The sequence below is a fragment of the Podarcis erhardii genome, assembly GCF_964252035.2.
Source record: "Podarcis erhardii genome assembly, chromosome: 2".
Classification (NCBI taxonomy): Eukaryota; Metazoa; Chordata; class Lepidosauria; order Squamata; family Lacertidae; genus Podarcis; species Podarcis erhardii.
In genome coordinates this window covers 19,449,239-19,463,169 of record NC_138498.1, presented here as the reverse complement: position 1 = coordinate 19,463,169, position 13,931 = coordinate 19,449,239, and the positions used below count along the sequence as shown (strand labels likewise).

The following is a 13,931-nucleotide window of genomic DNA, read 5'->3' as shown; positions in this document are numbered from 1 at the left end:
AGAGCTCAACTGCTCTATGGGATTTCAATCTGGATGTCAGGGTTTACCTAGTCAGTGGAACGAGTGCAGGCAGCCCTTCTATTTAAGATTTTCCCTGTCCCACGCTGCATACCTTACACAGCCCTGTGTTTAGAGGGAGGCCAACATAAGCTAGATACAGTTGCCAGGACTTCTTTTATGCTGGCTAAACATTTGTTTTTCAGCAGACAAAGATACTTTACTTAGCAAAGTTCTGCCAGACTCCTTCCCCTCCCCAGGGCTACAACTGTTTTGCACAAAGATACGGCAACTCGGGCTTTCAGAGGATCTCCTGGGTGCTGTGGCTTTCCCAATCGCCAAGGCCATGTTAAAAACTAGGCTATGGGACATAGATCGCCAGGAACCAATCTCAACTGTGGAAAAAACATGTTCCCCTCTTTATTTTCGACTCTCTTGGGCGCAGGAATTTAACCTTAATTATTTACAATTTTTGCTTAACCCGCAAGAAAGGGCTTTTTCGCTGGCTAGGTTCAATTCTAATCCTTCTAACCTCCTTTGGGGTAAGTCTGTGGGTTTGGCAGAAAGAGATAGGATCTGCCCATGCGATGCCCACCTGGTGGAAACTGTAGCTCACATGGCCCTTAAATGTAAAATGTATGATGATCTCCGCCAACAATTTCTAGACGATCTATGTATTCCGACATGGAAACCAGAGACAGAGGTTATACGCTTCTTATTACAGAGGAGAGACCAGAAGCTCACCAAGACAGTAGCTAAGTTCCTCTATTTGATTTTTTGTCGCCGAAGTACGCTACAGGATCCTGCCCTTGCTGGAGATCCACAGAGATGAAACAGATTGCTTGCCTCTTCTTCCCTTTGGCAAATGATTGTACTGTTGAAATGGCGATGAGATCGCACTGGCCTATTTATTCTGAATGTTTGTATGTGATGCCAATAAAGGTTTGATGGTGATGATAAGCAGCTCTTCAGGGTTTCAGACAGGTTATTTCCTGGCCCAACCTGGTGATGCCAGAGATTGAACCTGGAACATTTTATATACAATATCAATGCTCTAGATCTTGGGATATTGCACATGAAATCACCCTATTTTAGGAATCTGCAAGCTTGCCAAGGAGTTGCTGAGCTTCATTACTGAGTTATTTGTAGTTCGACAGATCACTCTCCTTCCCAGGCTAGGAGGGAAAATGACAAAGACAGATTATTTATTGGGACAGAGTGATTTTTGCAGCTGTTGTTAAAGCTGCAAAACAACGAAGCACAATGGAGAATTTCTGAAACAACAATGGGATATTAGCTCCGCCCAAGGCATGATGGAGAACTGCAACAACCGGGAAAAGATAGGCATAATATTTTACAATGACAGGAAGAAACATCACCAACAGAAAGATGGTCACACACAGTAAGAACAAGGATACAGTTTGAGTGCATCACTTGTAGAGTTATATATTATTTAATGTGTCAATATGAATGGACGTTGTCAATATTGCAGTTGTTGTATAGGGGGATTGTTAATTTGACTGGAGTGTAACTGAAATTAAAAAGATTCTGGAACGGAGAAATAAAGTAAACCATCAAACCATCAATTCTAGCACTCAGGGGGCCACCTAAATTATATAATTAGGTGTTTGAATGATTGGTATTAGTAATTGTATGATAATTTGGGATTGTTATAATGAGGCTATTATTAGAATGTAACTGAAAACTAATAAAAATTATTATATATATAAAAAACTGCTCTGGAAGGTGGAATAAGTGGAGATAGAGGATGCTCCAAGGACAGCCATTGGGCTTCATGGATGGGTGTGGATTTTGATATTGGTCTCTTTGCTCCAAATTGATCACTTTCCAGAAAATTACACAGGCTCTTTATAAAGAAACACTGTCGCTAATGACCGTGCCAAAATTCAGAATCCCACCCAAACTTTGGGTGCAAGCTCACCTCCCCATGCTGATGCATGAAAAGAAATTGACACTCAAGAGAAGAAAAAATTTAAATGATTTTATTAAACATTAAAGAATAACAGACAGAAAGATTTGGGCTGAAAAGCATACAGAACGCAATCCATTTCATGACGTACATTAAATTGGATCTTATTTGTTAAAATCCTGTTAACAGAGGTGGTCTTGTGGTGTTGCCAGAAATACAGTGGTCGATCATGGGAGAGAGCAAGAGAAAAAAAGATTGGTACCGGACTAAGTTCACTTATTTTGGACACAAAGAAATCAGTGGGACACAAGGCCTGTCACGGCTCAGCTTCTCGCACTGATTTCAATGGGACTGATTTCAAGGAATAGTCCGGATCCAGTATTTTGTTTTATATCCTTTTCCAAGTTAAAAGAATAATATGCAGACTCACTATTCCTTTTTTCAAAGTACGTGCATGCACTAATGCCATCTCACAATCTCTCTCACACACATACACACACTCCCGAGTAAAAACAAAGGCTGGTATCGCAGGAAGAAGAAACATCAGCTCAAAAGATAAGGCTAGGTTTTGCTACTTTACATACACCTGACTCTCACGGAATGATGTGTGATCTCAAATCCTATACAGCAGGGGCAGACAGTTCATGGTACCGGGCCAGACTTGGTTTATTGACAACCGTCAGGTAGAGAGAGCCTTTTAGCCATAGCCAGGCTTCCGGTTACTGGTTTCCTGTAACCTCCCTCCCAGCAGATGTGCCAGTCTGGAGATTTTAGAAGGGATATCTCTTCGTATCCCCACATGGCCATCTGTCTTGGATTGGCCCTCCAGCCTGTCAAATTGCTGACCAGAGTTACAGAGTCACCAATCAGAACAAAACCCAGTTCTGCCATGGGATCGGGTCAGGTAACTTTTGCCGGCAGGTTCTGTGCCACGATGCAGTCCAATAGCAGCCACCCGTCCCTTGAAATCGTGCCTGTTATTTTCCTGACACCTGGCTTGTTGCTTTCACTCGCTTCATCCTTCCAAATTAGTTGGCCACCAGTGTGCTTTGGTGGGCCAGCTGTGAGAAATCCTCTCAGAAGCAGCAGGAAATTCGCCTTGAGGGTTTGCAGACCAAGCAACGGGTACAGAGTTAAGAGGTGAAGCGATTGCTTCACCGCATGCTCAATGCCGTGAAATATAGGCGGCTGTTACAAGTTACCACCGCTGTTTGTAGAAACCTTTGTATAATTTGTGTGGTATAACCAAACTTAATCGAACGTACCCCTAACTGCTCTGCCTGGAAAATTCAAAGTTTACCTGGAACCATAAGATAAAGTCATTGCTTCTGAGAATAAGCTTTTAAAAGAGCAGTGCATACAAGACCACGAAGTCTGCAGCAGAACTTTATGTCTTGCAGATATATATATGTCTTGCATATATATATGCCATATGTATTTCTTCAATGCCTCTAAAGGTTCCGCTGAAGTCTAGTAACTAAAGATGCGAAAAGGACTGATTCACCCAACCCAAAAATTTAGGCTGAGTTTGGTAAAGCAGTCATATTATTGGCTTATCACTTGGGTCTCCAACTACAATTCCCATCATCCCTGACCACTGGTCCTGCTAGCTAGGAATGATGGGAGTTGTAGTCCAAAAAAACAGGAGACCCAAGTTTGGGAAACCCTGGTTTACCGCAAGCCAAAGTTATTTTTTTCTTCTAAGGTTGCAGTCCTATACCTACTTACCCAGTGGGATTTATGTCTGATTAGACTTGTGAAGAATTGTGGTATCATATTTTTTTAAAAAAAATCACTGACACTTTTCCAGGGTATGTAGGTTCTACGCCAGGGACAGGGGATGTGTGACCCTCCCAACTCCCATATATACCGGTAACTACCAATGTCTCTACTGGCCATTCTAGATGGGGATGATGGGACTCTGACAACATCCACCAGGTTCCCTACATTATTGCTTATGGACACTGTAACCTCAAGTCCTTTCCTCCCAACCTCATTGCACATTGGAGAATCAAAACACCCATGGCAGACATCAGATCAGCGCCTGCAGTCATATTCAAACATCATGTCGCAATCACCACATGAAACAGTCGTGTGCATTCTGCCATAGAAATGTGAGAATTATAATTTTTAAAAGGCCTTCCCCCCCCTTTTTTTTTTTGCTCCCTGAAATGTGCCCACAGCCTGGCATTGTCTTTTTTAAGGCCATTTTTTAAAAAACAAAAACCTGAGCATGAATCAGCCAGAGTTAAGCACTATTAACTCTCATTGATTTCAATAGGAGGGAGTTTGAATATGTGCTCTCCTCCCACACTGGACTCAATGGGACTCCATGGAACTTTTATCTTTGTTTGGGTTGCATCTATGACTTTCGTTTTTACAGACAGTGGGATTTTTTAATTTATTATTAAATAACTTTTTCCTTTTTCTTTTTTACTGGCCAGTAAAGAATAGCTTACGTCCTAAATAGCTGCAACGTATTCCCTCCACTGGAGTAATGGTCCATAGAAATACAGATGTGGTCAAACAAGTGGTGCATTTTTCAGAGGGGCAAAACCCTCTCCAGGAAATCTGCATAATAATGGGAAATCAAAATTGCCTATGCCACAATAAGGTGTATTTTTGACTAAATCACCTTCAGAATAAGGTGCGTTTTATTGGAATAAAAAGTGTTTGCTTTGAGAAGAAAGGAATTCTCGAGAAACCCATAGCACCATAACTTCCTGATGTACAAATAATGTGCACCTGTTTTTGTTTTTGCTTTGTTAGAGCAAGCCTCATCGTGACAAGGAAATAACTGTTCTGGCCTGTTTGAGTGTAACAATGGCAAACCATAATACAGATAATTCACCTGGCTGGGCCTGACCTAGTCCTCAACCAGAGGCAGAATGAGGTGGGCAAGGAAATGGCAGAATCAGTGTTTCACGAGTCGGAAAGTCGTAACCCACAGGCAATAAGAGGCATAGGGATGACCCTGGCCCCAAGAATCCACACAAAAGGTGCAATTCAGGTCAGCTAGGTTTTACACAGAGTAGACCCACTGAAATGAATGAGCATGACTATGAGTAAAAGTTCAATACCACCCAGTGTACCTTATAATTTCAACAGGAATTAAAAGCACCCAAGACCCGTCGCATACATTGCAATTTTCAGCTTAACTTCTGACAGTTTTCTTTTAGCTGGAACTCACTAGAACTCAGTTGCAGCACCTCTCAGGTGGGAGCCATTAACTCACTGGCTGACAGGGCCAAAAAGGATGTTTTTATTATGATTTATCACTGATTTTCTGTAATGTGTTTTTAATGTTGTACACCACCCTGAGATCTTTTAATAAAGGGCAGTATATAAATTGTAGTAGTACAGTGGTACCTCGGGTTACATACGCTTCAGGTTACAGACTCCGCTAACCCAGAAATAGTACCTCGGGTTAAGAACTTTGCTTCAGGATGAGAACAGAAATCATGCTCCAGCAGCGCGGCGGCAGCAGAAGGCCCCATTAGCTAAAGTGGTGCCTCAGGTTAAGAACAGTTTCAGGTTAAGAACGAACCTCCGGAATGAATTAAGTACTTAACCCAAGATACCACTGTAGTAGCAGTAGTAGTAGTAATAGAATAAGGGAGGCGTTCATGGTGAGTTCCAGCACCTCTTTTTCTAGAAAAATAGCACCGACATCTGAAAATGTCAGGCATACAGATGACAAATGTGGTGTTGCTCCTCAAGAAGCTATGAATGGCTAAACCTCCTTGTTGTGGAAAGAAACACTGGGCAGCAAAGCATGGTTTGCCTCTGTGTAATATGTGAATTGTTCCCCAAGGATGGTGCATGAAGCTTACAGTCTCCTTCTTCAATAGAGATGTTCATCAGGAAGTCATCCAGGAAACTCCACAGCTTGACCTTCCTTACAACTAATCCAGAAAGCGGCAGGAGACTGGGAGTGGCCGCCCTGACCATATAACACCGGTCCCTGAAAGACCTACATTGGCTCCCAGTACATTTCCGCAGCACAGTTCAAAGTGTTGGTGCTGACCTTTAAAGCCCTAAACGGCCTCGGCCCAGTATACCTGAAGGAGCGTCTCCACCTCCATCGTACTGCCCGGACACGGAGGTCCAGCTCCAAGTGCCTTCTGGCGATTCCCTCCCTGCAAGAAGTGAGGTTACAGGGAACTAGGCAGAGGGCCTTCTCGGTAGTGGCACCCGCCCTGTGGAACGCCCTCCCATCAGATGTCAAGGAAATAAACAACTATCTGACTTTTAGGAGACATCTGAAGGCAGCCCTGTTTAGGGAAGTTTTATTCTGTTTTTGTCCTCTGTTGGGAGCCACCCAGAATGGCTGGGGCAACCCAATTAGATGGTGTGTGTGTGTGTGTTTACAAATTTAAGAAATTACCGTATTTTTCCGTGTATAAGACGCCCCCAAGTATAATACGACCCCTATTTTTTAATAACCCAAAATTAAGAAAATGCACTAAGCACGATCTATGTATAAGACGATCCCTTATTTTAAACTTCAAAAATTTAGGAAAAAATACAGTCTTATACACAGAAAAATATGGTATTATTATTTGGGAAGCCTGCCTCACTCTAAAGAACCATTGGGTTTGTGAAGTGTATAAATGAACAAAAGTCACACAAACAGGATGCTCCTCAGGGTAGAGACAACACCTCACCTCAGCAGTAAATGTGAAATGTGAAAGAAGACAGGGAATGTGCAAGCTTTGTTACTGTTTCGGCCAAGATGCTGTTTAACTTAAGCCCTGTGATGAGCATCACAGAGTATTTTGTGCTTTTTTCCCTTGGCAAATGGGACTCACTGCATTGTTGTTGGAAAAAAACCATCCTCATTACATGAATGGGAAAACAGTTATTTATTTATTAGAAATACAAAGGACCCTGGAGAACCGTGGTTTGTTTGTTTTTTTAACTTTCATAAAATGTTTAGGGCACAATCCATCTGAATGTGGGCAAGGCCAGCTATGCACGGAGGAATTCCGCAAAGACCCAGTGAGGTATGTTCCCTTTAGCGGCTTTCATACACTGCAGCGCCCTGAACCAAGAAATGGATATATTGCACGACTCCCTGTCTCAATCCGGCCCATGGTTGCCCACGTGCGCAGTGTTCATCCTCTGAGCATGCGCCAAGGTGGCACGTGCTGAGGAGCGCAAGGAACAGCAGTGCCCGATTCAACCCAATGCGATCTCTTCGCATGCAAGCAGCTGCACCCACATGGCGATGGATCGTGCCCCAACGTAAAGCACAAAACCCTTCCAAAGTCTCAGTGGTAAGCAAAAAATAAGAAAGATCTCAAGGGGGAAGGGGGAACAACAATCTAGAAGCGTCTCCTCTCTGTACAATGCTAACAAATATATAAAGAGATATATATCTTTGCTCTGCCTTTAAACGTGGAATAATTTCTTTTTATTTCTCCTCGCTGTGATATATGCGCTCTCTCTCTCTCTCTCAAAATACACAATCAGCATTCGTCCTTGAAAAATACTGTACAAAAAAGCACACTCTACTGATTCTGTAGAAACTTTATACATATCGTAATAATCGTGTTCTTTTGGTCTTCAGGAAACATTTGTATGGATTGGATTCGCCCACAGTATGACAACATCATCACCTTTCAATACAGACCTGCATCTCCTACATTCACTGTTTTTTAAAAAAAATCCTGCAGAAAGTCCACTATAATATAACACAAGTTTCGAAAGCAAAATGAGAACAAAAAGCAGAAAACAACAGGAGAAAGCTTGAGAGCCATCGGTTTTATGATACAATCGGAAACAAAACATCTCAAGGAAAAGCAGGATTTGCAAAAAGTGACTTCTCGCCGATTAAAAAGAATCTGGAGAAACAGCAAGGGAGAAGTCCACAGAAAGTATTTTACAGAAAAGTTGAATATAGAGCTGAATTTAAAGTCTTTAATCACATAAACAGGACTTGAAGAAATGCAAATGGCAAAGGAAATAACAATCGTAACAGCAATAATAACAATAAACCCTCCAAACTCCAAAAGTGGTGAATATTTGAAAGTTTTCCTTTTTGTTCTCTTGCCAACGAATTGCCACGTGTCTTTTGCACCCCAATCCAGCAAGGGCAATCACTGCCCCCCTATCCCCTATTAACACCAGTGGGCTGTTTGAGGAATGGGGCAGGTGTGGGGCTGAGTCCAAACACAACCTCATCCTCTCCCCATTAATAGGGTATCAACATTGCCATAGGTGTCTGGACCAGTTACTTATACTTTCAGTTGGGGGCAAGGGGTGGACATCTGCAAGCACAGCAGTATATGTGCACCAGGCTGGCCCAACTGTAGAGGTAAAACCACACAACCTCTTGTGGTGCCACAATCCGAGAGCTGCCTGTTTCGGCTGTCACCGCCTGCAATTTCGTAGGAGGTCCATAGGGGCAGCAGAGCAGCTTGACAGCTGGGTTTAATATCCCACGCAGCAGCAACCGGAAAGTTGTAGCCCTCCAGTTGCTCCCGGACTCCAACTCCCATGAGCCACATCAAGTGTGGCCAATGGCCAAGGATGATGGGAGTTGTAGTCCGGTAACATCCAGCGAGCCAAAGGCCTCTCCCCGTTCCTGCAGTCAACAGCCTTTTGATTTCTGCACAGAAACACCCCTCACTAGAGGGCAGACATAGCTGTATGGAAGTGTAAAAGAAGCTAACGGGCAATTTTTAACAGAACAGTATCCTACGTCAGCACTTGATAACGTTAACGTTGTGCTCAGCATATGGCACCAGCAGGGGGAGCAAGACTTTGATTTGGTGGCAAAATGCCTAGACTGGCCCTCTAAGTGCACCTTCTGCCTACACCATTGCTTGACTGCTTTAGAAAACTTATCCCCCACTTTTCTGTTTGAGCATTTGAATTGCTCAGTGGGGACGGCTTCCAGCAATTAAAAACCAAACCATGTTTGACAGGTTCTTGTAGCAGCCTATCAATAAGTTTTTTACAAATTACAAAGGAAAACCCAGTGGGAAATTATCTTATCAGGTAGGGCAGGTGATCCTATGTCCACCTGGAACATTGCAAGTAACATACCAGAGTGCACAAGAGGATTATTGCTTAGGTTCAGGCTGTGCAAAACAAAACAAAAAATAACACTCCCTGTGATTTATTTGCAGTTTTTGGGTTTTAGAGCCATGAAAGGAAACTATCAGCTGTTTCTTACGAGATCTACCGAGAAAACTATCAGCAGCAGTGCGAGCCTGAAAATATCTTCTTTTTTTTAATCACCAAAGCTTAAGAACACAACAAAACAAAAGGAGAAAAATCTATAAATTAAATATTTCTGCAGTGTAGCATTAAAATATCATTTGTGCATTTGCAGTAGCAAGTTAAAAATGTCTGATTAGGCATATTTAAACAATAGATTCAGGGAGGGTAAGCTTTGTTTTCTTCCTCCTCCATTTATAGTGCGATTCATTCTTTCCGTTCTCGTTTTCGAAATTAAATCAAGAGAATGGCAAAAGGGTAAAATAATAACAATAGTAATAATAATAATAATAATAATAAAACCTAGTTCAAAGCAGCACTGGAAAATATTTAATTATTTAATGAAAAGCTTAACTATGGCAGGTTTCAGCAGTCCCAGTGAAAACGAGTCACCCTTCCATTTCCATAAAAATGGGGAGTGCTGAGGTGAACATGCACACACGCCCACACATACACAGACCCGCGCATGCGTGTACGCACATAGGAAAAAAAAGTTGTCGCTGTTTTTTTCGTTTTGTTTCTGTTTTCCTGGTAAAGTGCTGATGGTGAAAGGTTGGGGGCGTTTGGGTGTGGTGCTATCAAGGAATAAACACACTGTCCATCGATTCAAATGCCAACCCACCGAAAAGAAAAAAGAAATAAAAGAAAAGAAAGAAGAAGGAGGGGCAGAAAGGGAGGGCAGAAAGGGGTGGGTGGGAATGCCATTTACAGAGGACCATGCCGGGCTTCATACTTGGCGAGGACATTCTTGCATTTGCCCAGCTCTTTCCGTAGATCGGCCACTTCCTGGCGCAGAGCGGAGTTCTCCTTCTCCAGGAACGAGGCGCGAATGGCAATCTGGTTCTCCTTCAGCCTCCGAGCGTCTCTGGACCGCTTGGCAGCCATGTTGTTCTTTCTGCGTCTTGCCCAGTATTTGTCATCCTGCTCATTAATCACAGAGAGGGAGAAAGGCAGCGTTAGACTTCAGCAGATTAATGGAGCTTCTGCTACAAGGCACCAGGGCAGGGTTGGCACAGCGCACTTCTACTGGCAGGGCTACATATATTCTAATCGGCCTTCGCTGCATACATGTCATACTGGGGACTGGGAGCAGCCGCCGGTACCATGTAACACCAGCCCCGAAAGACCTACGCTGGCTCCCAGTACATTTCGGAACACAATTCAAAGTGTCGGTGCTGACCTTTAAAGCCCTAAACAGCCTCGGCCCTGTATACCTGAAGGAGCATCTCCACCCCCATCGTTCAGCCCGGACACTGAGGTCCAGCTCCGAGGACCTTCTGGAGGTTCCCTCACTGTGAGAAGTGAGGTTACAGGGAACCAGGCAGCAGAGGGCCTTCTCGGTGGTGGCACCCTCTCATCAGATGTCAAGGAAGTAAGCAACTATCTGACTTTTAGAAGACGTTTGAAGGCAGCCCTGCTTAGGGAAGTTTTTGATGTTTGATATTTTATTGAATTTTTAATATTCTGTTGGGAGCTGTCCAGAGCGGGGTATAAATAATAAGTAGTAGTAGTAGTAGTTGTTGTTATCACACAAAGAATTCTCAGCCTATTGTTAAAGGTGCTGTGGGGGTAAAACTACAGTTTCCAGGATTTCTGGTAGGATTTCTTTAAAGGTATGGTCTGTATGCAGACCAGATCTGAACATCCCAAGTAGTACGGGTTTCTGTTGTTAGAATAGACAACTTATATCAAATAAAAAAATCTCTAATAATCTGTTCGAATGTATTAAATATTAAATAACAGCAAATAATAATTAAACAGTTTGTACTTATCAATTGCAACGAAGAATTACTAAACTGTAATCCGTAAGAATAACAGCAAGTCACATAAAGCATACAAAACCATGTAAAAGGATCAAATTGAGAAGCAAGAACATAATTTATAATATTACTTTTTTTAAAAAATATCCCTCAACTCCTTGTTGCCCAGAGAGGAAGAGTGGAATAAAATGCAAGCACTTTAAGCTACCCAAAAGCAACCTTTGCATGCTGTGAAACCATCCTTACAATGCAACCCTATACAAAGCTACTCAGAAGTAAGTTCCACTGAATTCAGTGGAGCTTGCTTCCAGGTAAGTGGGTACCAGACTGCAGTATATCTCAGCAGCCTGGCTCCAGAGATATGCCAAAACCCTCTTTCCCCTCCCATTCTTCCTACACCCCGTAGGCTACATCTTGGCTTTATAATTTCCCATCTCCGTCATCATCTCTGCAAAAGAACACAAAAACCAGCTTCAACTTCAGTTCATTCCTGGGCTTATCCAGGCCACGTACAACTTTATTTTAACAAATTGCAAAGGCAAATCCTTTAATCCGGTCCTGAAAGAAGCAGGGCTGGCATCTAGAATCACATGCAGCTGAGAGACGATTGGCCGGCCTAATCTGTTTACCCCTTTCCAGAACTACTCTTCTGCACCATGGGAAACGGGAGAAAGCTGTGACCAAACATTCTGGGAAGAGCCGAGGGCAACTCTCGCTGCTATCTTAGAAGAAACTAGAACGACGGCCATGAATTCCTCTGAGCAAGCAAGGGGCTTGACAGCACTTCCCTGCTCTTAGTTTTCCCCAAGTTCTAACTGTTCCAATGTATTCAAAGGTTTATGTTTCTTGAGGCAAGCCAGTAAATGAACACGGTGAATATGCACACACTGGTTGCACTAGGATGTTATCTGGACTTAATAAGCTGAGATATGAATTAGCCTTGTTCCCCTGCACACAGCTACTTCATTCCTCCCTTTGTGCAACTGGGGAAAGCAGGTCAGGAAGCCATAGTTGGCTACAGTTTCTAATTTATGCCCAAACTGAGAAACTATGGTTAAGGGCTTCTGAGCAAACTACAGTACAGTCGTACCTTGGAAGTCGAACAGAATCCATTCCGGAAGTCCGTTTGACTTCCAAAATGTTCGAAAACCAAACTGTGGCTTCTGATTGGCTGCAGGAAGCTCCTACAGCCAATCAGAAGCTGTGGAAGCCCTGTTGTACATTCGGGTTCCAAAAGAACGTATGCAAACCAGAACAATCGCTTCCGGGTTTGGGGTGTTCGGGAGCCAAAATGTCTGAGTTCCAGGGCGTTCGGGAGCCAAGGTACTTAACTTTAAGTTGCACTTAAAGGGTAAAGGGACCACTGACTGTTAGGTCCAGTCGTGGACGACTCTGGGGTTGCAGCGCTCATCTCGCTTTATTGGTCGAGGGAAGCAAACAACTTCCGGGTCATGTGGCCAGCATGAGTAAGCCGCTTCTGGCAAACCACAGCAGCGCACGGAAACACCATTTACCTTCCCGCCAGAGTGGTACCTATTTATCTACTTGCACTTTGCTGTGCTTTGGAACTGCTAGGTTGGCAGGAGCAGGGACTGAGCAACAGGAGCTCACCCCGCCGCGGGGATTCGAACCGCCGATCTTCCAGTCGGCAAGCCCTAGACTCTGTGGTTTTAGAGCACAGTGCCACCCGCGTCCCATAAGCTGCAGCTCAACACACCAATATTAAGAATATGTATGATTTGTTAGACATACCCCTCTATCCCTGTTTTACAAACAACAAATCCCATACATAAGAATTTTAGGCAATTTCCCAAGGACACAATGGTGCAGCTGGGAACTAAATTATCCTGACTATTTATTATTAGTATTAGTGTTATATCTTTTACTGTTCATTTTATTTATTTTTAAATGTGTTCCTTGATAATTTCAATATTCCTTGCAACTCAAAAGTTTTACAGTTGTACCCTGGAAGTCGAACGGAATCTATTCCAGAAGTCCATTCAAACTCCGAAATGTTCAAAAACCAAAGCACAGCTTCTGATTGGCTGCAGGAAGCTCCTGCAGCCAATCAGAAGCCACGGAAGCCCCGTCGGACGTTCGGCTTCCTAAAGAACATTCGAAAACCAGAACACTCACTTCCAGGTTTCGATCATTCGGGAGCCGATTTGTTCTGGAGCCAAGGTATTCGAGATCCAAGGTACGACTGTACTACAATTGAGCAATTTATATAGTTTTCTTTGAATAAAAACAAGAAATAAATTTATATTTATAATTACTGTGTATTTATGTCCTGTCCTCCTTCCCAAGGGAACTCAAACCTTTATCTCACATGGGAACTCAAGGATACCTACTTGATTTTATTATAGATATTTTTATACCGCCGCCAGGACCCTTCCCATATTCATGGTTGCCCACCCTAAACCTGCTTAGCTTCAGCAAAGTTGCTATATCCTGCGCCTTCAGATCATGCCATGTTACGGGCAACCATTAAGATGTTTCAACCGGAGACCCATTCCACCCCTTGCTCTGTGAGTTTCACCATTCATTAACTTTTAATCCACTTGGCTCTCAAAGTCTTATGTGCCAACATTATTTTTGGATGATTAAATAGCAGCTTCTTTCATTCCAGAGAATGAGGGAGCCAAGGAAGCACTTGTCTAGGGATAAAAACCTGCCACACAGAAAAATTGAAGCAGATTAGACTGGTCAAATGAAAGCAACACAGCTCAGATTTTTTTAAAAAGAAGGAAAGAAAGAAAGAAAAAAGGAAAGAAGGAAGGACGGACGGACGGACGGACGGACGGAAGGAAGGAAGGAATATAATAATCAGAAATCCAAGGTGTATTTTTATTTTAATAATATTTTAATGTTTCACTTTTAATTGCATTTGACCTATTAGATAGAATGCAGGAAGGGAAAGTTTTGATTTGTAAGGTTCCTGTGCGCTTCAATTTGACAACCTTATTGCTCTCTGGGCCATAAACAAGAAACCCTGTCTAACCCTGAAAGTGGTACAA

General features: G+C 42.9%; 1 protein-coding gene across 2 annotated transcripts in view; it reads right to left on the bottom strand.

The window, feature by feature from the left end:
* Positions 1-6,773: 6,773 nt before the first annotated feature.
* The window catches only part of HLF (HLF transcription factor, PAR bZIP family member), a 68,003-nt gene continuing 60,845 nt past the window's right edge, over positions 6,774-13,931 (bottom strand). Inside the window, exon 4 of one of the 2 annotated variants that reach the window (XM_081849940.1) lies at positions 6,774-10,078. In XM_081849940.1, the coding sequence (XP_081706066.1) occupies positions 9,860-10,078 (219 nt within the window). In that variant the 3' untranslated portion in view covers positions 6,774-9,859. The remainder of the gene's footprint in view (positions 10,079-13,931) is intronic. The other variant, XM_081849941.1, reaches the window with a different exon arrangement.